Below are 25804 nucleotides of genomic sequence, written 5' to 3'. Positions count from 1 at the left end.
AATCATTACTGCCTGCTGTGCTGTGGGTATGTGCTAGTGATCTCGGATCCCAGCATATTTGCACCATTCCTGTTCCTGTCAGCAGCTTGGTTTTGCTCTTTGCATAGGCTTTCATGTTAAGACCTTCATTAACTGGCAGTGGGGTATGGATTTCAGTGGCATTGGGCTTTGATGTCGTTAAGTGGCAAGCTGTTAAAGGAAGTGCCACCTATTTCATTACTGTGACTGTTTTTATGCAATTAAGTTAAATACCAAGTGTAAAACAGATGCATTTTATTAGATAACACGTAGTACACAAAGCATTTTCATCTTCAGGAATTTTATACTTACCTTGCTGACCCCACCAATACGTATTATAGGTAAGCAGCATCACTGTTAAGCCTAGTGGGAAACCAGAATGCAAATTGGTGATGGCAGGGCTGATGAACCTTTGAAGGCTTCTGTCTTTTTTTTTTTTTTTAATTAATTTCTCTTTGTGTTCACTGTGGTTTTACTCTGCTTCAGTCTATCTAGGGGAAGGATTACTTTATTTTTGAGCGCTTGTATGACCAAATGGATATTCATTCTCGTTGGAGGTTGTCAGAAGATCGCAATTTCTGTATTTGCTGAATTAGCTTGAATTAAGCTGTACTGATTTTTGCAGCGTCTTTAACTTTCTTAGCATAGTATTACAGGAAGGTGGTCACGTAACCTGTTTTAACGTTAATGTGATCTGTCTAATACGGCACTACCGCAGAAGTGCTCCTCAGCCTTGCCCCGCTGAACAGGACAGCTAGAGGCGAATTTCGCATGAGGTCACGGAGACGCTCGGCACCACGTAATTTCAGTGTCTGACTCAAAGGATGTTTCTCAAGGTAAGCACATGGCTAATACCAGGAACTCGCCTGCCTGCCCCCTCTGCCGCCAGCCTCCTGTACGTCACCTATCCCGATGGAGAAGCTCTGTCGCCGCAGCCCGTGGCGATAGGGAGGGGGGGCGGGGGGGGTGGTAGCCCATGACCGCCGCCGGTTTGCCGCTCGGCCGGACCTGGCTGCCCTCCCGCGGCCCCCGGGGAGCTGTGCCGAGGGCTCCCGCAAAAGCGGCCTCCGCAGCGGCGCGGCCTTCGGCCTCCGCTCCCGCCCCGTCTCCGCGGCGGGGCTCCCGCCTGGGCGCGGCGCGCCTCGGCCCGGCCCGGCCCGGCCCGGCCCTACCCTGCCTGCTCCTGCCCGCTCCTGCCTGCGGGCGGCGCGTCGGCCCCGCCCCTTCCCCGGCGCGCCCCGCCCCTCGGCGGCTCCGCCCCGCCCCTTCCTCCCGGCCGGCTGTCGGGTGGTGCCTGCGGCGCCGCCGCTGCCCTGGGCGCCGGGACGCGGCGGGTCCCTCCCCCGGAGCCGCCCAGGCACCTCCCTCCCTCCCGCCCTCCCGCCTTGCCTCCCCGCCCGCCCGTCTTGGGCCGCCGCGGTGAGTCACGACGGAGGAGGCGGCCGCTCGGCTTCGCTCGGCTCGGCTCCGCTCGGCTCGCCCGCCCGCCCGCCCGCGCTCAGCGCGCCCGCTCGCCGCCGCCCGTGCCGCAGGACCGCTGGGGCCGGCCCGGCCCCGCACTCAGGTGAGCGCGGCTGCCCCTTTGTGCGCGGCGCCCGGCCGTGAACAAAGGCGCTCGCCCGGGCCGGGGCGCCGCTCCGCCGGCCCCGGGCCTCCGCGCTTCCCCTCTGCCGACCCGCTGGGGCCGGCTCCCGCGCCCCTTCCCCGGCCCGGCGCGGAGCCCGGCTCGGGGCCGCGGCCCCTGACCTCCCCGGGGCCCGGCAGCGGTCGCGGTCGCGGGCGCTGGCAGGCCGTGGCCCCGCGGCACAGGTACGGGAGGTGCCTTTTTAATTTTCTGGCATCATCTCTTACGTCATGTGGCACCCTGTTTCACGGCGGCGGTGTCCCACCCCAGCAATGGCTGCATTTTTGTGGCAGGTGAAGTCATTCCCACGTAAAGCTGCTTAAGGTGCGCTGGAGCCGCCGGGAGGGCAGGTGTCACGTCCACAGGCAATAAAACACAGAATACTGGGACGCCCCGGCTCGGGGCAGCCCCCCCCCCCCCCCGTTTGTCGTACAAAAGTGTGGGATGCCGCACGGCGTCCTGGCCCCCGGCACGAAAACTCGCGTGGGAAAAATGCCTCGGCCAGTATTTAATAGAGGGCTTCACTTGGAGGTAATTTCTACCTTGGCTAAAAATTGTGTTTCCAGAGCATCTGAAGCAGCGCTCCGTAACTTTCCATTTAGCGTAAAGGTGGACAGTATTTGCTGCCACACGGTAGTTCCGTATCTCTTGGAAAGATACGCGAGAGAGGAACAGCATCGTTTTCTGAATCGGAATACATTAGCACTCTTGAAAGCAGATGGGAGATGATACTAGTTTCTGCTTAACAGCCAGATGTGCTTCACAGGGTACATTTGACTCTCAGACTTGCATTTGCTTTCTCCTCAAGAAGAGAATATTTTGTTCTGTTGTATATCATCTTTTATTTGACCGTTCCTCATCTTGGCACGTTGAACAAAATAAGCTTTGATGCTCTGCGAGATGAGAGCAAGACGTTCTGCAGATGTGGTGGTTTAAAGAAAACAAAATACCAAACTCCAAAAAACAACAGACATTGGAGGCAAGTTAGGTATGCTGTTCAGTTTTCTGACCTGAGTTAGCTCCAGTGGGGCGATAGGCACGTCTACTGAGTATTTTAAGAACATAATTTTTAAATATATTTACAAAATCAAAATTTTAGATTTAGTTTTTGTTGGCCACTGAACTTGCAAACTGTCGACTTCTCTTGCCCTTGGTATTTTTGGAGCTCACGTATGATGTGAAATAGCCTGCTGAAGGAGAAACACTATGTAAATGGTGAAAAGTGAGCTTGTGGGACAACAAGGCTAAACCATGTACTTCAGGGGGCTTGTTTTGAAAGTATGGGTATTCAAGGTGAGGGGGCATACAGAAAGCTACATATTACTACTTTTTTAAACGTGGGCTTATTTTCTTACCAATCTAAAAGATACTGTTTGCTTTGACAGACTGATTCAGCTGGAAAATGGTGGCAGGTATACTTCAGATACATTGGAGTTGCTTCACTTTGCCATTGGCTGAAAAAGCATCACCCCTTTCATTGTTATCTCTGGCATCTTGGTAGAAATTGGCAGCTTCGGTATAATTTAGAATTGCTGGTAAATGGATTTGCATGCTCTCTTAGCTGATGTGGTGCATCGTAACGGTGTAAATCTACGAGGAAGTGTGTAGAATGGAACAAATGCAAGAGCAAAGGCCATTTTGAACAAGTTAACTGATAATTGGTTGGCTGAAGTTTTATGGCTTACCCAAAATTGCTTCAAAGCAGTAGTTCTCTTTTAGTTCATTTTAAGTGTTGCAACGGAAGTTATGAAAAGTTACATAGGACACAGAAGTGCTTTCAGGATTCTTTTTGACATCCATGTGGGAAGATACTGAAATCTTCATCAGGAAAATCATCCCATAGCCTGATAGGAGTCATTGTAATAAATACGTATCAGATAAACCATGGCTGTCGCTTGCCTGAATGCCTATTTGCAGTTGTGTATGGGAGCTCTGTGCACTGCACAGGCAACGTAGGTGTGTGGGGAAGAGGGCTATTTGCTCACAATATGAATTGAAGCTTCTGTTGTCCCAACAGGAATTGGTTAATACTCATACATTTCCCTAGATATACAATGTAATAATGTTAAGTACTAGGGCTGCACAGAAAGCAAGTTCTGAATCATGATTTTATGGGAAGTGTGTAGTTGTATCAATTTCTGCTCTCTTCCATCCTTTGCCCTTTCTCTCCTTGCCCCATCCAGGGTTTTAGAGTACTTAACTTTGCAAGAGGGGAGAGGTTTCCAAAACAACTTGTATTATTTTCTAAACAAAACCAAAAGTGAACTGAAACAAAACCTAAATTTTGTAATGGCAAACATTGACTGTAATATACATCTATTGCTGAAAATTAAAAATCATCCTGCGGTTGCATACAGGTAGATAAAGTGAACATCTGAATGTGTTTGATACGGTGAAACTAATGTTAAAGGTTAATGCTTTGCCTAGGAAACAGCTTGAGAGAAATCGACCTATTTATATTAGTTTAATATGAGTTTTTTTCCTCTCCAGAATGTTTGTCATCTGTAACCAACATAAACATTTATGATTTTTAGTAAGTATTTCAATTAGTAAGTTGTTGTTGACTACAAAGCATTCCTCCTGAGCATCTGACCTAGTTTTAAGCGTCAAAAACGCACCCAAGTGCTGTGCATACAGAAAGGCAATAGGCTTTTGGAGGCTGCTGTTGAATGTGCTTGGAGAAACTTACAGCAGAGTTTTTTCCAAAACAGAAGGATTGGGCATCTTCAGAAATATTTCTGTACATGTGGATGCAAAACTGTATTTCTTATTATCGCAAGCTGTCATCAGATTGGATTTCCTGCTGAAATGCAACACGGACAGTAGCAGCTGTTACAGCTATACCACACCATTGTGTACCTAATGTGGAATTGATTGAACCTGATGTTAATGTTTTTAATTGGAAAAACTGTAATCCTAATAAAAATGCAAAATATTTGTATTCTGGGAGTTGGCATAAGTGTTGTAGCTAGAAGGTAGTTATAATTCAATTTTTAGATAGTGAAAGTAAATTACTTTTTCTGCTGTGTTTCCAAATATGTTAATAGTTGTGATGGTAAAGTTGGTCAATCATGTTCTTTATTTAAACTCTCAATGTGGTACTTCTGGAACGGTATGGTGGGATATTCAGCCAAAAATAAACCTTAATTTATAATAAGAAAGATGTAAAAAAAATCATAGTGTTTAATAGTTTTAATTGAGTCCTCTTTAAAAAAGCACGTAGTCCTTTATGTTTTTCCAATAGACTAACTGTGAAATCCATTGTATCTTGTAAGATTCTCTCTTGAAAGTATACATATATAAGTTTGGGGGGTTTTCTGTCTTCAGTGTTAAACCATATAACCAGAAACCATACATAATTCATATTCATAATGCTTTCTAAAAAAACTTCTTTCAAAATAACTCTCTGCATCACAGGTATTAGAGATAAATTTTTTTTGTTCAGTTTGAGAGCTTTGATTTGCTGGAAAAGTAATAGTATCCATTAATTTAATTCCAGTAAAGCTATTGCATGTATACAAGTATGTGAATAGTTTCAGAAGATGTTTATGTTTTGATGCTGATGTACACCAAAGATGTAACTTATTGGAATGAAAACATTTTGTCACATACTCCACATCCTAAGAAATGTTGGTAGTCTAATGGTCTCACTTCTGAGTACATGGGAGAAATGATACGTAAATAGGTTTTAAATGTACTAAAAACTTTTTACAAACAAACTTTCTTTCACTTGGGAAAAAACAACAAACCACTGTGTTTGCTGTTGTTGATGCTGTTGTATCTCTGAGAATGGATGAGACTTACAGTTCTTTTTCCCTTTTAAAGAGCCGTGACCTGTCTGTGAACTTCGATTGGCATAAGAAAGCAGATAGACCAGAATGAGCAAAACTACGGCGTGTTAATAGGTGAGAAGAAACCAAAGATTAGAAAAATAACCGGAAAACGTTAGTTGGTAATTGAATAAGGACAACACTCTTCTGACCCTGGGATTTATTTTCAGACTCAGTGTTGGGGAAGCATTATGTAACAAATGCTCAAAAAAATGAGGAAGGTTAATTTGTTGTTTCTGCTTGCTACTGGTGATTTGACAAAACATTACAATGCTTGTGTATGGTTTAAATCTCAGCTTGAATTTACAAAGTGTAATCATATTTCTTGCTTTTCAGTAAGTATTTTCAAGGTTTTACAGAATATCAAATCTGTCAAGCCTGTTTTTCTTTTTAAAAAAATAATATCAATATATCATAATTATTAATGCTATTTTAGAAACAAACAAACAAAAAAACCCCACAACCTAAAAATCTCTTCTGGAGATAAACTGCCATGAAAAAAAAACCCAAAAAATTTCAACTTCTTGCGTTATTAGAATTCCTGTGACTGACTAAATTAGCTACTGATTGGGGAACAGAAATGGAGCCAATAGATTTGTACAACCATCACACATGTCTCAGGATGTTCTGGTTTATTTCCTGCAATTCCATAGACCAAGAATTTATTTGATTTTTCAGAAAGTCCATTTTCTTTATGTTACAAGGGTAACTAACAAATACGGAAGCAACTTAAGTAATCAACTCTGTTTATGACCATGACCAAGCTCTGAAACTTTCTGACTCAATTTATCCTTCTATAAAATTAGTTGAATGCTTCACAGGAATGTTAAGATGTTTAATCAAAGTGTAATTGTTTTGCCTCTGAACTCATCCAGGTCCTGATTCAATGCACGTTGAAGTCAGTGAGGAGCTTTTAATTAATTTCATTGAGCTTTAATTAAGTATATATATACGCACACCCATGTACACTTAAAGGAAATGTGACCTAAATTTTTGCAGCAGTTTCTGTAAAGGAGCAGTGTAGATGCTAAAACAGTTTAAGGTAAACTACTGATGGAAGGCATTTTGTAGAAATGAGAAGGGGATAGTGCAACTGTGGTGACCTCTGGTGCCTGTTGCCATACTAATGTAATTTTAATAGAGTTTCCTAACTCTGAGTGAGTGGATCTTATATGGAAAACTGAAAATGTCATTGTGTCCTGGTAGCTCGCTCCGTTGGTCGGGGGAGCCAATGTCAGACTTTAAGATAAACACAGTTAACTGAATGTTTATGCAAAAATGATCAGCAATAACACACTTAAAATATAATTAACTTTAAGGGTTGATGCCAAATTGAGAAAAATGGGAGCATTCACATCTGCTTAGCTGCTTTTTTTCAGGAATGTCTGTAGATGCCAAATAATACTCATTGGTTTATGTGGAATTCATGAAAGGTTTTGCTTAACTTGAGGGGTCGGAAACATCGGATTTTTTAAACAGAACTTTTATCAGTGAAAATTTGGTCAGCAGCTACAGGCGACTCAGCAAAATAAACCTTTCAGAATTCGCATAAAACTGTTTGCGATGGTTTTCTTAATGTTTCACTGTTGTGATTCTTAGTTCACTAGCTCTTACAAAATATGTTTCAAACCTTAAATAAAATCTGTATGCATAATAGCAGGTGTGAGGAAATACAGTTTTGGCACCTTGTTTTTTATATATCCATTTCATTGTACTTTTCTTGGTAGCTGCAATTTTTTACAGAACTGCTATAAGCTCCTTCCTTTTGTTGAGAAATTAAATATAATAAAGATGTACTGTAATTGTATGAATGGTTTGGGAAGGTGCAGAAATCTGTCTGCATCTTCAGTTAATTCCCTTTCACCATTCTACCTTAAATTGGTGGTTGTTTCACGCAGTCCTGCTCATGGAAACTTTCTTAAGTGGTCTGGAATCTTAGAGTAGTTTTAACTTGTAGAAGGATCATCCTTGTATTGAGCATTGTTGTTAGTGGTCTCTGAGCTAACACCTTTTGTTATTATTGGTATATATTGGAGTTTGATTAATCAAAATATGTATTGTTGCATCTGCATGATGCCCCCATTTTTAGGGGAGTGATTGCCATTTATCCTGTAAAAGCGTCGAATTTTACATATATAGGAGTTCTCGAAACAATCCGTTTTAAGTATTTAACTTCATTAGTGTTGATCTCTGAATGAATCAAACTTGCCACACAATTCCACGTACAGTTTTCCATGCAGCTCAGCTTGGTTGCCTTTAACATATGTGCATTCTCAGTCTTGCCTGTGATTCTTCCAGTTTCCGTTGTACTCTGAAATCATTCAGTCCCAGCACTGACTGGGACTTGATACAACCCCTAAAAAACCCCTGTAGTCAGTAGTTTATTTCTCTCCAGCCTATGTGTGTTTGTTTGTACAGTAGTGCTAAAGGGAGATTCCTTCTGTCAAACTAATGACCTCATACAGGTTTATTTCACAGTTCAGGGCTAATATAATTAAGGTAACATTCAAAATTGTGGCTAGGGAGGAATGAAATTGTATTCCTTTTCCTGAGAAATAGGAAGTCTCTTGAAGGCAAGATTTCCTTCCTTGTAATCCCACTTTACCAAAAATTATAGAAAGCAAAATGTCTGTGGTAAAATTGGTGTGTAATTAGGAATTTGTTTTAAACTTGTGAATGTTAAAAGTCCTCTCTTAAAATTGACAAGGATTTTCTTCCTTCCTCCTCTCTCCATCAGATATCTTTGCAGCATGGTCTTGTTTGGTGACCTAAAGAAGGTAACAAAAATCCTTTTCTTGTGCTTTTTGTTTTTAGTAAATCCTTCAGAGAAGAAGGAACTGGCATACTTTTGCACATATGATTAAAACAGCTATTTAGACCAGTTTATGAAACGCTATTGAGGTAAGTTCTCAAGGAGTGTTATTTTATGAAGGCCCTAGAAGCAGGGGTCACTTGCCCATATTATCCAATAATATTAACAATGCTAACAGATCACTGAGGAGGCAAAGGTTTTGTGTTGTCATTAGTGCAAAAAAGATGATCAAGGAATATATTCATATTAGACAAATAGCCATTAAATCTTAGTTCAACTTTCAGCAAAAGCTATTAATAAAATACCTCTTTAAATGGTTTAAAAAATTAAACCATGCATTGATTCAAAGCTGAAACCATTTCTTTGCTTTTTTGGTTGTGGAGAGCATCCATGGGGAAAGTGGCACAGTTCGGTTTTTTTGGTTTTTTTTTTCTTTCTCTAAAGAGGCGCAATAAGTAGGTGTCACAAGGGGTGTATTTATCACATTTTACAGCAAATTTTATTGATGTATGAGGCCAGAACAATATTTCATGTTGTTGTCCAATGGTTAGGCAATTTTAGTAGTCAAGAACTATTAATCTAAGTGTCTCTGGTCCTAACACTGTACTTTGATACAGTATTGCAAAACATTAAAATGCTAAGTAGTCACCAACATAATAACAGCTCATGTTTTAATTGCTTTAAAAAAAAATCTAGCCATAATCTCTCTATTGTAAAAGATCTGTAGGCATTTTTAGTGTAAAATTTATATGATCTGGCATTAATGATGTTCAGATGTCAGTATAAATTACAGGGCAGCATAGGTCACGTTTTAAATTGAAAGCTATCTGTAATATGCTAGGCATCTGTAGAAAGATACTATGTTGATGAGTACCAAAGAAATGCCTATAAATGGTGCTTCAGTGAGTGGCATAGTGGGGAGAAATCCTTTCAGTAGGCATTACTCATAATGTCTGCCGTTTCTGGTTAAATATAACAATGCAGTGTGCTTAAGCTGCTGAGAAGTTGTTCACTAGACCACAAGCAGTTTGACTCCAAATATGGTACTTCTGGTTTTGGGGGGCTTTTACTGCATGCTTGTAAATTGAAATTAGATGTTATTGTTATTTTAACTGCTTACTGATACTTACTGGAATTTTGCCTAGTCTGATTTTAGACTGTGATGGTTTATGATTGGTTAATAGTGTCACTTGCTTTTTTGTTAAAGTTGACTGAAACATCAAATTTTGCACTAGATGTAGTTTAATTTCAAAAATCCGAATACAAATACAGTATTAATGAAACTGTTTGGTTGAAAACATACCAAATACTGAAGTGCTTCTCCATTAGCACTGCTGGTAATTCTGAATGTGTGCTTGTTCATGCATATTTCTGTTTCCTTTTCCGTTTCTAGCCACTCGAGAATTACTGAAGGAGGCAGAAAAAACATCCTGCACCTTGTGGCCATATATACATACTTGCATCAATTTTGACATTGTACTCTGTTGTGTAGGCATGGTAGGCTTATTTTAGGTTCATTATGAAGACTGCACAGATTTTTTCTTCTACAGTCAACTTAATTCTTTATCAGTGTTTATGCTTCATGAGCCTAGGGTGTTTATGTCCCATGTAATAAGTAATTTTTTAGCCTGTTGAGTTTAATTTCTGTAATATAAATGGCAGTCTTCAGTAAACCCCAGTTTCAATGCTAAAGATCTGTAAGTGTTCAGAGGATTGCGAGTCCAGCGTTACCACTTCTTGCAGAGCTGCTTTGAAAACATGACTTTGGTCATAAAGCTGATTGACATTACAAGAAAATGAAGTGACCACAATTAATGGTCTTGATCTTCCTTGTGTATGTTTGTGTGTTGGCCTTGGTTCAGTTTCTGCAATGATCATAGAACAGATGTGCTGCAGGAGGCTCTGTCATTGGTGTCAATAATTAATAGTCCAAAAATATGGTACTTCATAGGTGGAGGTGTTATATGCGTACATATTTGTACAACGTGTGCAGCATGCATACCATATAAAATGGGATAGATATCTTGAAAATAATTCTTGATTCTTGTAAGCTGTTGATGAAATTTTTACCTATTATTGGTGCTCCATTTTTTCACTGGTTTATGATTCAAGTTAAAATCAAACTATGAAAATAAAGCTAATGTCTTAAGAACAAGAAAAGGCATCTCAAGTTTGTTATGTCTATGTCCTGGAAACGTCATTTTCTGTTTCTGAAAAGATAGAATATCTACAAAGAGATCCATAGAAAGCACTGCCGTACAGTTTTGTTTTGATGATGCATGCATAACACTCTTTTTATAGCAGTAATTCTTTTGTGTGGGATGCCTGGAGGTTAAAATTATTGGCTATCTATCATTAGTGCCTTGTTTCCTGTCTAGAAGATTTGTAGCTTTGTTATAAATAGGGGAAGAGGTGCATGAGCCTCTGTGAAAGATGCTAATGATTAGGACAAGAGCAGCACTCGTCAGTCCAGCTGTTGAAGACCATCTTGAGTAAAGTATTGTAACATTCTTTTAGAATTGTTTCTTTGACTGGGATAGAATTTGTGTATAAACTGCTGTAGCTAAGTGTCACTTTTTAAAGAATTTTTGACAAATTCATCTTTGAAGTGTGAATACCTTCGCAAAATGAAAGTCTGTCTTTAAGATTTTGTTGCTGTCATTACGTTTAATTTCAGAGGCTTAAAGTTGACTGACATGAACTACCTAAAAAACCTGTGCTGCCTCTTTTAACTGTATGAGACATGATAGATGTCTTCTCTTTGAGAGATTGCTGCTGTAGTACAGCAAAAAAAATAATCTGGTTTGTGTGTGTCTAAAGGTCAGGAGGCAAGCATTAATTTCATAAAAATGATGATTGTAATGGTAGGATTTTTTTTCTACAGTTAGCTTGAGCATTGATGTAAGAACTGTTTTAGTATATTGGGAAGCTTTTTTGCATGTACCTCATTACTACTTTTGAAGTCCTTTTTGAAGCTCTTGAAAGGTGATCCAGCACTGGAAAAAAAACCCCTGCTTGTTTTTACAGATTTTTCATGTCTAAATGGCAGTGGTTTGGGCTGTTTCCTGTCCCTCTTCAAGAGGGAGGACTGTACTGTTTTGTTAAAAATTTAAATCTAACATTTAAGACATGTAAACCTACCACTGGCGTTCCAGTTGTAAATTGACCAAAATCTGACACTGGGTTCAGATTCTAGTGAGTTAAAAGATAATACTGAATGTAGGAATGAAGACCAAAAAAAACCCCCAAAACCCATATTTCAGTTCTTACCATTCACCTATAAATAGGTAGCTGTTATGAATTCTTCATTGCCGTATCCTTCTAGAGATGGGAATTAATCCAGTCTCCAGCTGCCTGTGACTGATGGTCATGAGTCAGACTGAATTAGAAGAAAAATTGTAGCAGGATTTTGCAGACTCTGGTTCCTGACTTCAGGTTTCAGGCTCCAGCCTGGAAGGTTTTTAGGGCTCTAGCTGTTCTCTGTAAAATGTCATTTGAAAATTAACGAGGCTTAAAGGTGCAGCATCCCCTTGCACTTACAAGCTTCCCAGTATGACCATGTTTTAACCACTGAAGTACTCAATAGTAGAACTGTGGAGGCTAATAGCTTAACCTTGAATAATGATATCATAGAGTTAAAGGGACCTCTTCATGCTGGCTGTTAACTCAATTTGTGTAGTGCAAAGGAAACCTGCAGCGGTTGGTTTTATTCACCATAACTCCTTATCTGAGCTTCTCTAATCCTATCCCGTTAATTGAGGTTTTCAGCTGCCTTGAATAGAACCAGCCAAATTCAAGAAAAAAAAATAAATTGTAGCTGAACTAACTCCTGTTGGATTTCTTTTGGCTATAACTGGAAATGATACAAGATATTAAAGAGGTAGTCAGCTGTGACTTACATTTTAAAGAGCTTGCCAGATGGCTGCTGTAAGTAGCCTAAATTATTAAAACCGAATACGTAAAATACTACATTTACTCACAGCTCACTGCTTCCCCCCCACTAATTTAGGCTGTGCAAATTCCTCAGTTTCAGTTTGTTTTTTCCCATACCAGTAAAATGTGGATGTTAGGAATTTCAGCATTACAGAGGACTACAGTGTTGGGAGGAATATGTAATTTGAAGGAACAAAAGCTGGTGTTGCTTTCTCATTGCATTAAATAAGCATGTCTTTAAAATTAAATGGGATGCTTAAGTAGTTTGCCTTATGCAAAATTTACAAACATCCCATTTTTTAGTGTCTTTTTTTCTTTTTCTGTTGGGATGTGAAATTTTTTTGGTGGTTTGGTTTTGGGGGGGGGGGTTAAAGGGATGATGGGAGGGGAGTCAGAGTAATTTAGAAGTTCTTTATTATGAACCCATCTGTGGCATTGTCCAGCAGAGAAGACCTTCCAGGTTTTGAATTAATAAGAGTATAGGAGGAAGTGAGGGAAATACAGTTACGAATCAGTAATTTTCAGTTGCTGTGTGTTAGAATCCTCCTCTACTGAAAGCATTTGGTTAAAACAGTTCTTGCGGGTGAGCTTGAGTTTCCTTAGGAGCAGTTTCCATGTGTTCGTAAAACAGACTAGTTAAACTGAGTTTGAGTAGAGATTTCTCCTGTCTACGTTTTTTTTAAAGTGAAAACATGGTAGCTGATGTTCTAAATCTAGTTAGGAAAAAAAAAAGGCGGGGTTAACTGCAAAGGCAATATTTTTTCATTACATACTGTTGTGTCCAGGGTCAGTAATTGAAGAGAAAGCTGGTATGATTCTTTAGTTCGGTTTTTGGGGGAAGTATTATATTGTATTTTCATTATAAACTTTACAGGACAAGTAATAATATGGAGAGGTAGGGAAGCATCTCTTAATGCTAGTGGAAAAGTTTAAAAATACTTCATGCCCTTCTACTTTGGTAACATACTTGTAAAGTAGCCCAACTGTTTTTCAGTGTAGATGTACCTGCGTCTTCTGGTTCCAAACCCACGTCCAGTTTACTGTCATCTCTAACTTACTGCCTTGCTAGAAAGCGTAACTTAACTTCAGTCTACAGCATTCTGCATGAAGGTGATAGTCACACTTTCTTTTGCCAAGGGGACAGGATTGCACATACCCTTTCTGCAGCCAAAGATCGGTTTGGTAGGCAGACAAACAGGGATCGGAACAGGGATGTCAGGCGTGCTTGACTCTGCCCAGTCCACATGTTGGGCCTTGCAAAGCAGAAGGCATTCCTGTGATCCTCACCCAGCCCTTCTGCAGGCAGCATGGGGAATGAAGTGCTGTAGAACAGGACAGTTTTTCCATTTGTTTACTGACCAACCTCGTTTACTGCTTGGGAAAGGGCGGGAATGTTTTTAAACTCAAATTTATTGCTTTGGCAAAGCTGGGCTGGCAATTTTGGCTGAAATATATAGATCTTTCTCATTTATTATTCTGTCTTGTAAATCATTAAAAATAAATGAGAAATAAATTTCATTCCCTATGCCTACCAAACAAGGGGAAATTAGGTGACCCAATTATGTCCATTTGCACTGTGTTAGATACAACAGGACAAGCTTGTAGGATTTAGTCTTTTAACACAGTCTAGTGAAGAATGTAATCATTTCAGACTAAAACTACAGCTTTTGAAATGCACAGGTTAGTCTTTTTTTGTGAGGAAGGAATTGAATAATGGCATCGGAGAGCAGAACTGTGCTTAGCTGCAAAATAGATAAGGTATTGGCAGCCCAAACTTTCCTGTTGGCATTGCACATCTGCCTCACCCTTACCTGGAGAGACCAGTTCCAGACTTGATAGTGCATTCTGTATGGCTTCATCATCAGCCTTTGGCATCTCTTCCCTTAGTGCTAGTAATTCAGGATATGATTACCAGAAATTCAGCTGAGACACCAGTATTTCTTTGCTTAGGCCATTAAGTATCAATGAACGTGTAACTGGGCTTCTGAATAGCTTTGGCTATTCATTCTTTTCAGTGAACAGCTTTCCAGTTGAGTTCTGTTTAATGCTGTGGGGATTCCTTCAGTCCAGTACAGGGCGGTTCTTGTTTTTCTATCTCCTTGTCTGGCTTTTTGTGCTGAAAATACACATTGAAGTGTTATTGTTCAGGGAGTGTTTCTCATATGTAATATAACATAACTGGCAAGAATAGGTAAATAAATTACTTCTGTTTTTTAACTATAAACAGTAGGATTCATTAGTGCTATTGATAAAAGGCTGTTTATGATGTATGGGATGTGCAAAATTTGGTTTTATCTCTGCTGATCAGCAGACATTCAGCTGCCAGCATCCTGCATTTGGTGTGTTGCATCCTGATGCTGGTTCAATTTCCTTATGCTGTTGTAATTCAGTGACATGTACTTCAAAAACATGTTTCTTTTCAATTAGTGTGCCTTACATTTTACTGTAAAAATCTCATTTAACCTAGCAGTGTTTGGGGAAGCAGCATGATCCTGTACGTGACAGAACCTAAAGCTAAGACTTTGACCTTTTTCCATCTACCATATGGACATCTCTGAGCTTGTAAACATTACTTCAATGCTTTTATGTTTTTCTGTATGTTAAAAATACTCGTCGTAGCAATCTCTGACCCAAGTGTAAACCATTGTAAGGAAGTAGAATTATTAGGATAGAAGGATAAGGATGGATTGAAACTGGAGTCTTTGTGCTTAGAATAGTTTTCATTTCATTTCCACGGTAAAGGACCTTGCATGGTTTCATCTGTTCTTAAATCCTGGCTGGGAATGTAAGCTTATTTGGGCAAGAGGAATTTTGATTGTAAGTTTGAGAAATGGTTTTATGTTCTTGTATTCTGGTGACACCTAAGTTGGAAAGTGTTGAGTTACTTCTTTTTTTTTTTCCTCACGCTCATGGGAGTACATGGTAGGAGTTAAGCTTTGACAGAACCTCATGACCAGGAGAAAATCTGAATCTTGCTTTCTGTGGTAGAAGTGCTGATTGGTATGATAAGCCCAAGCAGCTGTTTGTAGTACCTGGGTAAGTGTGGAGAGGCTTGTGTGAGGGTCAAGTGATACAGACATACCCGAGTCCTGCAGCATTAATAGACTAAATGAAGCAGTCACCACTTCTTTAGACAGAGACAAAAAAATTGGAACTGAGCATAGGCAAAATAAACAATGTTCTGACCTTGCAGGAGTAAAAGGTGGATATAGGTGAGCAAAGAAGCGGAATTCAGAGCCGGTAATTGCAACTGAGGCAAAGAATTACCTGATCTGAAAAATGCTTCAGGGATGGATCATTGTGTAGCACACAGGTCTATTGGGACTCAAGATTGTGGGCAGAACTCGTGCTAGTAGTGATTCAGCTGTTCCTCAGCTGTCTTGCTAAACGCTTTCTCATATTTTGCACTTCTTCCCTCCCACCCTCAAAATATACAGTTGCAAAATATTTTTAGATCTTATTTCTTAGGGTTTGTTAGAGATGAATGTGGAAGTGTTGATGTGTAGTCGAAAATGTTGGAAGTATGAGCTGCTGTTTAGATTAGGTAGGAACAAGTTGGTAGGAGAACCTCTGTGTGGCTTTGGACTGGTCACGAGGCCTTTTAGTCTTACTTTGTTCTCATACTTTTAGGAAAAAGTAATGAAACCTCTTTTTTTTTTTTTTTATTTTTTTTATTTGCTCCAGTCATTTTTGGAGCCTTTAGCAGTAAAGGTGCTTGTTATTCAGAGGATGTGCCCTATGGTTTAGCAGAGAAGTTCTCAAGTTCTGGTGCGCAAGCTTTATGTTCCACCCATGTATTTGTTGTGACAGTGGTGAGGTGAGTTCAGCTGGGGGCAGCCACATGGATCAGACAAAGACAGCATGTTTTGGGTGCTGCTGCTGACTTGTAGAGGGACTAGACTTTTGCTTGAAAGTAAAACCTTCTGGCTGGTCCTGAAGATGGCCTGTGGAGGTTGTTTTGGTTCTCAGCTGAATTCCTCTGAATTTATAGGGTTAGGAAAACATTTGATCTCTCTGTTTTCATTTGTATTTGGTGTTAAATATAACAAATGCATAGATTACTATTATTTGGCATTTGGGGTGTGCATGGGGAATTTTAATGGTAACTGTAAATATGCTGTTACTGTCAGTAGGACAGAAGTGCATCTCAGAAGTGGTTACTTCCCATGCTCTAATCCTTTTCTTTGGGAAGGAGTTCACACAGTTGTGTGGTGACTATTTGTACAGTGGGGGGGGATGTCTTTGAAGTCCATAGAAATGAGAACAGCAATTAGTTACTGCAAACGGTCCTGTTGTCAATGCTGTACATAATCTTTCTTGGGACTACACTGCATATTTAGAGGGCAAGAACAGTGAGAACTAATTAGTGAGGTAGGGCTTAAATAATCCTTTCAGAGCAGGCAATTTCTCCTCTCTGGTGAGGTGAAATGATTCTTTTAAGCCATTGATAAAGCTCACCTGCTTCCAACACTTATTAGTAAGAGACACTAGAGAACCTATGGGCAAAGCTAGCAGGTATTTTGGATTCAGCATTTCTCTGATGAACCTGGTTTACAGAACAATTGGGTAGCTCTAGCTACTCCAGTTGTGTTTGCTTGCTAGTAATGACATCTGCATGCGGTGGTGAACAGCCATGAAAGAAATTGAATTAGGCTAGATCTGCATTCACTTGTTGACCACAAAAAAAAAAAAAAACCCCACCCCAAAAAACCAAACTATGTTTGGTAAATTTAAGCTGGACCATTAACAAATGGTGCAGATATGCATATATTCCCTAATCAGAAGCTCATTAATTAAGTACAGCAACTTATGCTATTAATTCCATGATTCTAGCTGCGATGCTGTCCTGAGTAGCAGGGACTTGCTATTTCATTGCACATTACAGAGGACTTGAACTGTCACCTCATTTGTGAGATTGAGCTGCTTGCCTTAGAGGCTTATGTGATGGATAGGATGAGTTATAAATTCTTACCATGCCCTGATACCCAGTGTCAGTTGTAAAATATGTTCAGAAATATGTCACAAGTCTTAAAAAAAAAAAAAAAAAGTCTGTAACTGTTAGCTGTTGGTGACTGAACAGTGAGGTTGGTCTGAAAAATTCTGCGCAAAGAAATTTCCAGCCCAGCTTTCAAGTGCCAGTCTTGGTAATTGCTATATTCAGATAACATATGCATAGCTGAAAACAACAATTTTGGTCAAAATCAGCATGCTTGACATTTCTCCCTAGTTTTCCTCAAATCTTTGGTAAGCTACGCCTATTTTTTTTTTTTTTAATAGAAGAAATTACATGTCACGTTTATTGTTTTTTCCAGGGAGTTGGGGTTTATGCTGAAAGCTTCTTAAAGAATGCAAAGCTTGAATGCATTCCATTCTCAAGTGATTGGGAATGTCATTGGTATGGTTAGGGTGTAAATCTTGCAGATGAAGAATAGCTTGACCTTTAAAAACCTTACACTTTAAAAAGGGTCTACAAACTCCAGACAAGCCTACGGTTTTATGAATTTTGGCTAGACCGTGTTCTAAAGAAGACTGTGATTCAAAGCATATTGAATGAAGGGTCTTTCTGGTTTTCAACTTTGTATATTTCTGTAATGCTTTGCTCATTTGTTTTCACAGGGCAGTTTCCTCATACATTTTTTCCAGCTACGGTCATTAATCGGGACTGAACACGTGGGTTATCTGATCTTCTGTGGTTTTTAGAAGCAGGTATGTTGGCAGGGAAATCTCTGGTGTTTTATTGGTTGGGGACAGGAGGACCACAGCTTCATCTATGTGCCAGAAAGAATTGTAGGGTTAGGGAAATTCTGCTTAAGTAAGGTTTCATTATGTATAGCATATTAATGTAGCTTTTTTGAGAAAGCAAAATTGATAAGTACTTTGAAAAGATCTTTCAGTCCTTCATTTGTAAAGATGGCTTGTGCTGTCTTCTGGGCATATACTAGCTTTGTAAGTGGTTTTGGAAATTTACTGGTGTAAGATGTGCTGGGTAGTATTGTCATCCTAAACCATGTCTTATAAAAGATTTATGTAACAGGAACAGAGATATGTTAAGGTTTTTCATGCTGGAGTCTCAATACTCTCTTAAGACTTTTGTCTTTCTACTTTGATGTCATAAAGTAGGAAAAGCTATGGTGGCTGAGGCTATCACACAAAGTAATTGTGCAGTGTATGAAGAACAAAGCACTGTTGCTGTGTAATATTCATTTAACCTCTTCATACATATATTTTGATAGCTTTTGAGCCATATTGAGTGCTTTTTCCCCTGCGTTGCTTACTAACTTTGTGAAGCATTCGCTGAATGGGCAGGCTTTAGTATTTTTATCCTTCCTGTTAAACAGGTAGCTTCATGATAAATCCATCTTGGCTGAAGTTTACTTTAGAAGCACCAGGTTTAGATAGGAATTTCCATCACCCCTTGTTAAAGTTTGAAAAATTAATAAACAACTGGAAGACTATTACGATGGAAAACAATGAATAACGACATGTATAGACTACAAATCTCTTGTAATATCTGATGTGCAGAGGAATGCTGAAATGTGGTCTTCCTAGCTGGCATGGGGGCAGCCATGGCATTTTCTTGGTGCTTGTGTGTGGTGCCACCTATTGATAGGTATCCCATATAATTTGTTCCATTTTTAAACAATAGGTGTGTTACCACATTACAGGTTTTTGCTGTTGTGCTTTTTCTTTTCTAAATTGATTTCCTTGGCTACTGGTACAGCACCTTCCCTCTTCAAGTAACAGTATCTTAAAAAAAAAAGTATGTATTAGTATAATATTAAGAAACAGTCACAACCTTTCAGACTTACTTGGTATCTTGATAAATGTTTATTGTTTTATCAGTCTATGGGTATGTGTAACTTAGTATCTCTTGCTCACTGTCTTATTTTGTTCATTGTCTTACTATTGACATCACTTGTTGTTAGCACTCAGTAAATTGCACTGTGGAGTATATGCTTAATAACATAATCCAATCTACTTATTTGAATTGACGCTACACAAGATATGGGATCGTTTTATTCCCCCTTCAGAAAGCACTTTGCTGATTATAGCAAAAAAAAAAAAAAAAAAAAAAAAAGATCACCTTGCACATTTACAGGCTGCAAGCTTCCAAGCAGAATCATCTATGGCAAATCAGCATAATGCAAATCTTCCCACTGGAAACTTAGTCAAGTAGGACTGGTGATATAGCTTTCTGCACCTTTTACTACTGTTATCTTCATGCTAAGTAATGTGGGTGGTAAAGCCTATCCCAGCAGCTGCTACTTCAGTTTGCATTACTTCTGACTCACTCAGGAGGGCCTATGTGTAATTTTAAACTGTTTCCACACCCAGATTACTTTCCCTTAAAAGTAATAATGAAAATAAAGTGAGGGGAGAGGTTGGTAATGACTCCAGGAAAACATTACATGGAAAACAGTGTATTTGAACCTGCTGTGATACAGTCTTCACTAAGCATGCCTCCTATGTAGTGTATTCCCTTGGTTACTAAGTTTCGGGCAAGCAGATTTAAAGCTTACTATAGGACCAGACCCAGTTCTGTGAATGAAAACTAGTTGGAGAACTGTTCTGGAGCTACTTCTCCGAGCTGTGCATGGTGGAAGAGTGTCTGGCTTACACCTCCATCCACAGATTCTTTAGTGGGGATTATGTTTCTCCTACACAGTACTTCTAAGAGGTTAGTTTGGTTTGTTACGCTGCTGTCCTAGTGTATTATTTGAAGCACCATCATTTTCAAAATTTGAAGTTAAGGTTTTTACTATTATTGGCTTAAACATGCTCCAAGATAATTTTTAATAGCAGGTGGAGAGTATGCCTGAATATTTTTTTTGTCTTGGTAAACACCCTATTGTACTTAAATAATTACCAGATACTCAGACAACAAAGTATAATCATGCTCTGCGCTATAGAATTTAGATAGCATAGTCTGTTTATTCCATAACATAATTATTTTTTTATAAAATAGAAAAGCAAAACTTTGGCTTTTAAATGATACAAGAAAGGATGATAAACTCTACTCCTTCCCTGCTCCTCTTAGCTCTTCATTCTTGCCAAAACCATTTAATAAATTTTATTAATTTTTACAGAAGTGCAGTAGCCTTTTTTATATGATGTAAAATGGAAAAAAGAAAGAAGAGAGGAGAAAGACTTAAGAGTTTAGATTTCATCCAGCTTTTGTTTAGCCATTGCAGGCTTGATGGCAGTGCATTCTGCATCCTGTTTTCATACTGGTTGTGCTTATTTATGGGAAAAAAACCCAAAACCACAGACTCTTCTGTCAGGGTGATTCTTTCATCTAGTTATTAGAATTCTCTTTTTCTACTCGTGCAGTAATGTAACAACAGATAATGAGCTAGTAGGGATGTGAACATCAGCCTCTTCGAATGTTTGAGTTGCCAGTGTAAGGCCCAATTTAGCTGTTCAAATTTTTAAGGATTTCCCTGATCAAGTTATGTGATTCCTTACTCTCCCAGGCTATTAAGTGATCTACCCACTGACAAAAAACAGGTACTTTGGAAATTAAACTTTTCCGATTATTACTATTGTACCCTATTACCTATTTTACTTTGTCTTTTTCTGGTCTTCAGGAAATCCAGGAGCTGGCAGGAGGGGAATGAACCGTGAGGGTGTCCCCGGAAAGAGTCCGGAGGAGATGTATATTCAGCAGAAAGTGAGAGTCCTCCTCATGCTGAGGAAGATGGGATCAAATGTAAGATGCACTGTCACAGCCCATATTTTGTGGCTTGCCAGTCAGTTTTGTAGTACTGGGATAGTGCTTACTGAGGCGGGCAGGTGATGGTCTGGTTTTGTCACTGAATTGTTTTAGCCATCATTGATTTAACCATTATCTGCACAATGGATTTTTGCTTAAATATTATGAGGGTTGTGATGTCTGAAACTAAATCTGAGCATCTGATCATTTCTCTATATACAGTAAAGTTTTTCATTATTGGAAAACCAGCAAAATAAAGCAACTGTTTTAAGGCAACTTTGAATCTCTCCATGAATGCATGACGTACCAGTTTGCTGCTGTGTCCTTGTTGATGTTATAGTTTGCACAAATAACAGTTGATTCAACTGTTGAAGAGTAGAATAGAGGCCACTGTCATGTTTCTTATTGGGAAGTGGGCGATAATATCTTCAGTCTTTCTTCATTTTCCTTTTTGCTGACTGACTCTTTGTACATTTCCAGCTGACTGCTAGTGAAGAGGAGTTCTTGCGCACGTATGCAGGTGTAGTGAATAGCCAACTTAGCCAGCTTCCTCAACACTCAATTGATCAGGGTGAGTACTGGATTTGTTTGCCTTGTGTTTATTTAATCTGTGAGAACGTTCTCAGAAAATACCAAATGTAGGTTCCTGTATTTCTGTAATAATAGGCCGCCTACTTAAACCCATCCTGCAATCTGGGATATGCCCGTCCTTGCCTGCTATAATCTTTGGAAGAGAATTAGAGTGTACTGTTCAACAGGTGGTTTTATTTTAACAGGTAAAGTCAGTCTTGGCTATACGTAAGATTCGTTAGGATGAAGAGCATTGTTAAACATTTTATTCTCCATGATGATAACTCAAAACATTGATGGCCAAAGTCTTGTGAGCTAAATGCATGTATATACCTTCCTACTCTATGTAATACATAAAATAGAAATAAATTTTAACCTGATTTGATTTTTTGCTATAGGTGAAGTTGAATTTAGATACACATAGGTCCCTCTAGTTCTGAGTGTGTCTTAACTGTGTTCAGTATGGATCCTCTGCATAAGATGACTTTCATCTAAATTTTTATATTTATTCTTAAACTGGACATCTGTGCTTACAAAGGAACAAGGCTGGGGATGGCAAGTGCTTTCTTTGTACGCTTCAAACTGCGAGTTTTATAACAAAATAAGATGTAAAGTAGATGCAGATTTCTAAGGTACAAAAGCAATTTGTTATGCATCTGATAATTTAGTTACTGTGACTCTAGTTGCTTGATAACGCTTTTCTCACAAAATAAAATGGAATCATCTAACAACATCTTTTGTTTTTCACATTTCCATGAATATGGAAGTGAAGTGCAATGTTACTATTTCAGCAGAGTAAGAGGGAAAGTTTACCAATAGGAGGAATTTGTTTCCCATTGCATTTCTTTAATTTGCACGACGTAATTAATTCCCGGACAGGGGTAGTAGACATGAAATAAGTTTACAAATCTGCTTTGGTTTGTTTAGATTCCCATTAAGGGGATGAAGTACATGCTGCTTTTGTGAATTCTTTGTAGAAGTCTTGGTAAACAATTGTGTGGCACTACTCTGAATCTACTGATCTCTTCTGAACCTGAATGTTTCTTTCTGATTATTTTTTTATCCTCCCCTTCATAGGCCTCGTGCCAGATCACATTCATAACGTAGAATTTGGTACTGAAGGAGAATTTTGACTCGTATGCCAGAAAGAACTGAGTTGAGCAGAAATTTAATATAGATCTAAGACATTTAGAAAACCATTAGAAACACAACCTGCACAAACTTGCTCTTCATTTTTAAGCCTGTGCGTTCATTCCTCACATAGCTGGGGGATTGATGGAGATAGATATACCTGTATATTTTGGCTGAGAATTCTTAAACTTTTCTGCCAGTCTAAAGCAAAAATTTGCCAGCTTCTCATCAAAAACTGAGGTAGTCATATTCCGTTCAGAAAGGCTGTCTTAGCTGAAGTTGGCATTTTTCAGCGTTATCCCTAAAGTAGTTACATTTCTCACAATGAAAATAAATGCTGAATTACCTGCGCTTTGGCAAAGAAGAGAGAATAAAAAAGGAAGTCCAGCTGGGGGACACAGATAGTTCGTACAGCTGTGCTCCTGCACAGCTTGATCTAACTTTCTTGTCTAAACTGTTTGGTTTTATTATCTGTAAAATTATATTTTCTCACTTTGCAGAGGGCTTTGGAGACTCAAAAAGTTCAATTTTGACTTGACTTAAATGTACTCAGAAGAGACCAACAGTTACTTAGTCTGCTTCTAGACTCAGTAATCATGCAATACGGGAAATGCAAGAGCTTCATACATTGTTCAAGATGTTGTCTTTGTCCCATATTTGAACAGATGCTAACTGATTTCTCTGTCATCATTTTCTTAAAGTCCTCGAAGATTCTTAAAACTTTGTCCATAGGGAAGTGAAGTCCTTCCTGTTGATGCTTGCTTTGATCTAATCTGAGACAGTGCTGTCTTTCCTGGGAGATTTGACCCCACAATCTATCTTCGATCCTCCCAAGTTATAATTAAGCTGGTGGTCTGACCATTAAGATTTTTCTTGGTAGGGGAAAAAAGAACAAAGAAAGAAAATAGTTAAATATTTAGAGAAGTGGGAAAGGATGTTGGTTCTTTTCATATGCAGATATGCCATCTCTCCAAATCAAGTAGTGAGTAGCATGAAGAACAAATGAAAACAAGGAAACCTAGCCAAGTACTTTTTCCTTTGGAGCAAGATGAAGCTGTAGTGTGCTGTATAGACATAAGCAACTATAATTTATTGCTCAGGACTTTGATTTCTTAGAAATCTCTCCAGATTTCTAACAGTCAGTTATGATAATGTTGCTCTTTGCTGTTAGGTGTGGTGGCTCACGCAGCAGGAATCAGTGTGGTCTGTCTGTACTTTTTGCTGTATTCTGACGTTAGTGAAACAGGAAGGGTCGAATATGAAAGTATTGGAAATAGAGAATACAAATTGCGTATAGGTGTCCAATTTGCCATCTTAATGAAGATTCCATCTCCACTAGATGGCATTATCTTGTGCTGAAAAACCCTGTCCCAAGTCCGCATGCTGAGGTACTTAAATGTTTCGTGTTCTTCAAGATGCCTTAAAGGAATTTTCTTCCCTGCTGTTCTGCTGTTTTCATTGAATCTCCTCTAGAGGATTTTTTTTTTCCTTTGTGCAACTTGCCTTACACAACAATTAAAAGGTATGTTATTTAAGGAGTAACTTACAAAGAGTTAGTATGTTAGTGGATTTCACAATCTTTTCTTCCAATAGTAGGGCAGACTGCTCTCAGCCTAACTTGTCCCAGACCTATCTTTAGAGTCATTTTCCTCCAGCAGGCACACAGAAGACAGAGAGCTGATTTCATACCCCCATTTCGTTCCAAAAAAGGGAATGACATTCATGGCCTTAGCACTCTAAAAGCTTTGTTACAGACCTGCACGTTTTTGTGTCACTTAAAAATGCTGTAGTCTGGCTCCAGAATTACAGGAAGGTCTTTTTTTGAGAAGACTATAGAGGATGGATGGTCTAGAATTTTGGAAGTGTATCACAGTCTCTATTACATTTTTTGTGCTTTTCTTTGTTGTGCATCCATGAAATATTGCCTTAGAATAGCTGGCTGGTGGCGTCATAGTAATTACCTGAGGTAGGACTGCTGAGCTTATCACTGTATGGTACTATGGTTTCTGATAAAGATTTGTCAACTTCTTTGTTGAGTCTATTTGTTTGACCACAGGGAGTCACTGCAACCTATGTGACCAATATATATTTGCAGCAATGTGATAGTGCATTGAAAAAAGAAGTTTACACTTGTCACTGTTGAATTCAGGTGCTTGTGCCATAAACCTTCAGTGAGCCACTATTTATAATGATATCTCTGACATTTAAAGTTCCTCCATGATACTCTGCTTGCTGGCTTAGGATTCAGCAATAGAAGTTAATTGCTAATTTTGATCAAGAAGCATCTTAGAATACCCCTGTAATTTTTAAGCAAGGCTGAAGTCTAAGACTCCCCTTCAGTTTGTGCTTATTTTTACAGGAAGAGGAGAAATTAAACTCTTTTATCTTTTTGTTTGCCATCTTGCTTTCAAAAGAAATTCACCAGTTCAGACATACAAAATCACTGTGTTGTAGGATTGTTCACAGATCTCCTTTTGCATTTGAAAGGTACATTTGGAACCCCTTCACTCATGAAGCATCTGCATTGTATACTGTTGAAGTGTGTCTTGTTTTCCTGACAGGGAGCTCAAAGTTATTCTGATTGCATTACTGAATATCTTCATGTAAATCAGGTAATGATGAAATATGTCCAGGGCTCTCTAATGTGCTGTAGCAGATATCGAATTGAAATTATTGCAAATCTTTCTAATACGTGTTGTAAACATTTTACGTTCATAGCCGCAACATATATTAGACCAATAGATCTGTGAAGGGATTTTGAATGACCAGAACGTGTACTCCAGTCTTAAAATATTATATCTTTTTTTTTTTTTTTTTTTTTTTTTTTAGTTTCAGCCCTATTTGCCCTTTCTTTTTGGTGTATTCCAGAATCTCAGGAAGTGCATAGTCCCTCAGTGTGTTGACTTTGATACCCTTCTCTAGAGGTGCGGTTTTCCTAACACGGACAACAGTCCACCAAGAGCAAGTAACGTGTAGGCAATTCAGATGTCTGGATTCTGCTCATAGCTTGATATTTTAGCTATTTTTATTAATGCTTTGGCCTGTTCACCCGTTCTTTTCTTCAGCTGATCCAGACAGTCGTGTTGCATCTGTGACAGTTATGAGGCTTATCTGATGTATTAGAAATACTTTATTATCCATTGAAAGATGAACTGCTAGCAGTGGGGATGAGA

General features: G+C 39.2%; 1 protein-coding gene across 3 annotated transcripts in view; it reads left to right on the top strand.

Annotated features, from left to right (window-relative positions):
• The first annotated feature begins 1438 nt into the window (after positions 1–1438).
• The window catches only part of CTNNBIP1 (catenin beta interacting protein 1), a 33713-nt gene continuing 9347 nt past the window's right edge, over positions 1439–25804 (top strand). Inside the window, exons 1-6 of one of the 3 annotated variants that reach the window (XM_052793461.1) lie at positions 1442–1582; positions 5468–5547; positions 8287–8373; positions 17834–17923; positions 20806–20927; positions 21411–21501. In XM_052793461.1, the coding sequence (XP_052649421.1) occupies positions 20832–20927; positions 21411–21501 (187 nt within the window). In that variant the 5' untranslated portion in view covers positions 1442–1582; positions 5468–5547; positions 8287–8373; positions 17834–17923; positions 20806–20831. Of the gene's footprint in view, positions 1583–5467; positions 5548–8209; positions 8250–8286; positions 8374–17833; positions 17924–20805; positions 20928–21410; positions 21502–25804 lie in introns of all 3 variants that reach the window. The other 2 variants (XM_052793463.1, XM_052793462.1) reach the window with 2 other exon arrangements.

The sequence above is a fragment of the Harpia harpyja genome, chromosome 7 (genome assembly GCF_026419915.1).
Source record: "Harpia harpyja isolate bHarHar1 chromosome 7, bHarHar1 primary haplotype, whole genome shotgun sequence".
NCBI lineage: Eukaryota > Metazoa > Chordata > Aves > Accipitriformes > Accipitridae > Harpia > Harpia harpyja.
This window is presented reverse-complemented; position numbering and strand designations above follow the sequence as displayed.